The sequence below is a fragment of the Trichinella spiralis genome, assembly GCF_000181795.1.
Source record: "Trichinella spiralis strain ISS 195 chromosome Unknown Scfld5053, whole genome shotgun sequence".
Classification (NCBI taxonomy): Eukaryota; Metazoa; Nematoda; class Enoplea; order Trichinellida; family Trichinellidae; genus Trichinella; species Trichinella spiralis.
Window position 1 is genome coordinate 1,244 of NW_003531992.1, and position 1,372 is coordinate 2,615.

The 1,372-nt window shown below is 28.0% G+C and overlaps 1 protein-coding gene across 1 annotated transcript; it reads left to right on the top strand.

Annotated features, from left to right (window-relative positions):
- Window positions 1–225: 225 nt before the first annotated feature.
- Window positions 226–1,284, top strand: Tsp_12850 (conserved hypothetical protein; the record flags this gene model as incomplete). The annotated part of the gene is made up of 2 exons (XM_003366987.1): window positions 226–262; window positions 1,088–1,284. Coding segments are annotated over exons 1-2 (234 nt in total), but the record flags the coding sequence as incomplete, so codon positions are not given.
- Window positions 1,285–1,372: the final 88 nt, after the last annotated feature.

The following is a 1,372-nucleotide window of genomic DNA, read 5'->3' on the forward strand; positions in this document are numbered from 1 at the left end:
TTTAAATGTGAATTGCTCAGTGTAATCAAAGGGAATGATTTGTGAATTGGAGCAATCATTTTGCTCGACTGATTTTCCAACTTGCTTTGTTCTGTCGTTTAAGGCAAACCAATCAAGCCTGAGGTCCTTCAGCATTGCCTTTCCCTCGTCAGAGGTCATGCAACATCATGGACAACAGAATGATTTGTCATCTTTGAAATAGAAATTAGAAGAAAAATATCAGAAATGCCCAAAAAAGATATTCGATTCTATTCTACTACAGGTAAATGTAAATCCAATATTTTGCACAAATGTAATCATGAAATAAATACATAAAATGCTTTGATTTTTATGAAATTATTAAAGAAATTTTTATTGGCATCAAAAAATTAATCAGCTAAAATAGTTTATTGGTTAACCTTTTTTTTATTTTACAAAGAAAGTATTGACAGTTGAAAGCAAATTTTTTCTTGCAGAAAAACCTGAATTTTATTTGCTCCTTCTTCTAGATAGATGGCAATGTATGCTTGTGCGAAGTTCTACAATTCTGCGATTATGATCTCCTACATTTGCCGCCTGTTAGCATTCTCTTTGTTGGTAACTTTCCTTTTTTTTATTACTGAAAAAGAAATTCATGCATATTATTAATTTAATATTTGTAAATTTATAAATAAATATAAATAAATGCTACAGAATATAGTGAAGTTGAATGTTGTATTTTTAACCAATCCATATGGCTTTTTTATGAAAATTAATTTTTCTAAATATTAATGCAATGTATAATGAGAAATATCTCGTGTTTATTATGTTTTTTTTTGAACTTTATTTGGACAATAGCTATATAGTATTTTTGGATTTAATCATTTATTCTTTGTTTATTGATTCACAAATCCATTCTTTTTATTCATTTAATATTTATTTGATAAGATGAATAAAATTCTAAATTGTTCAAACAGGCGAACAACGGTAGAGTGATTGGTCAGTACAGAAACCATATAGTTGATGTAAAATTTTCTGAAAGCAGCCAGCAGAGATCAGATATTGTTGGTAAATTTTAACAAATTCAAACAGGATAATAATTTTTATTAGTAGTAAAAAATGTTTTTAGACGTTAGCGTTCAGTGTTCATCAAATGGAATTTTGGCCAAGTTCCATTTTCACAATCCGTTTAATGGAAAAATATTTTCAAATGGATACGGCGACCGCGCAGAATGTGTTTATTACAACAGCTACGGAGAGCAACAGATTCTTTTTCAAATTCCAAACTTTTACTGTGGAACAATCATCAAAAAAAATTTAGCAAATGTAAGTTTATTTTGTTTGCGTTTAGCATAAAACAAAAATTATGACTTAATAATTCTACCAAAAATATTAATTAAATACTTAAAAGTCC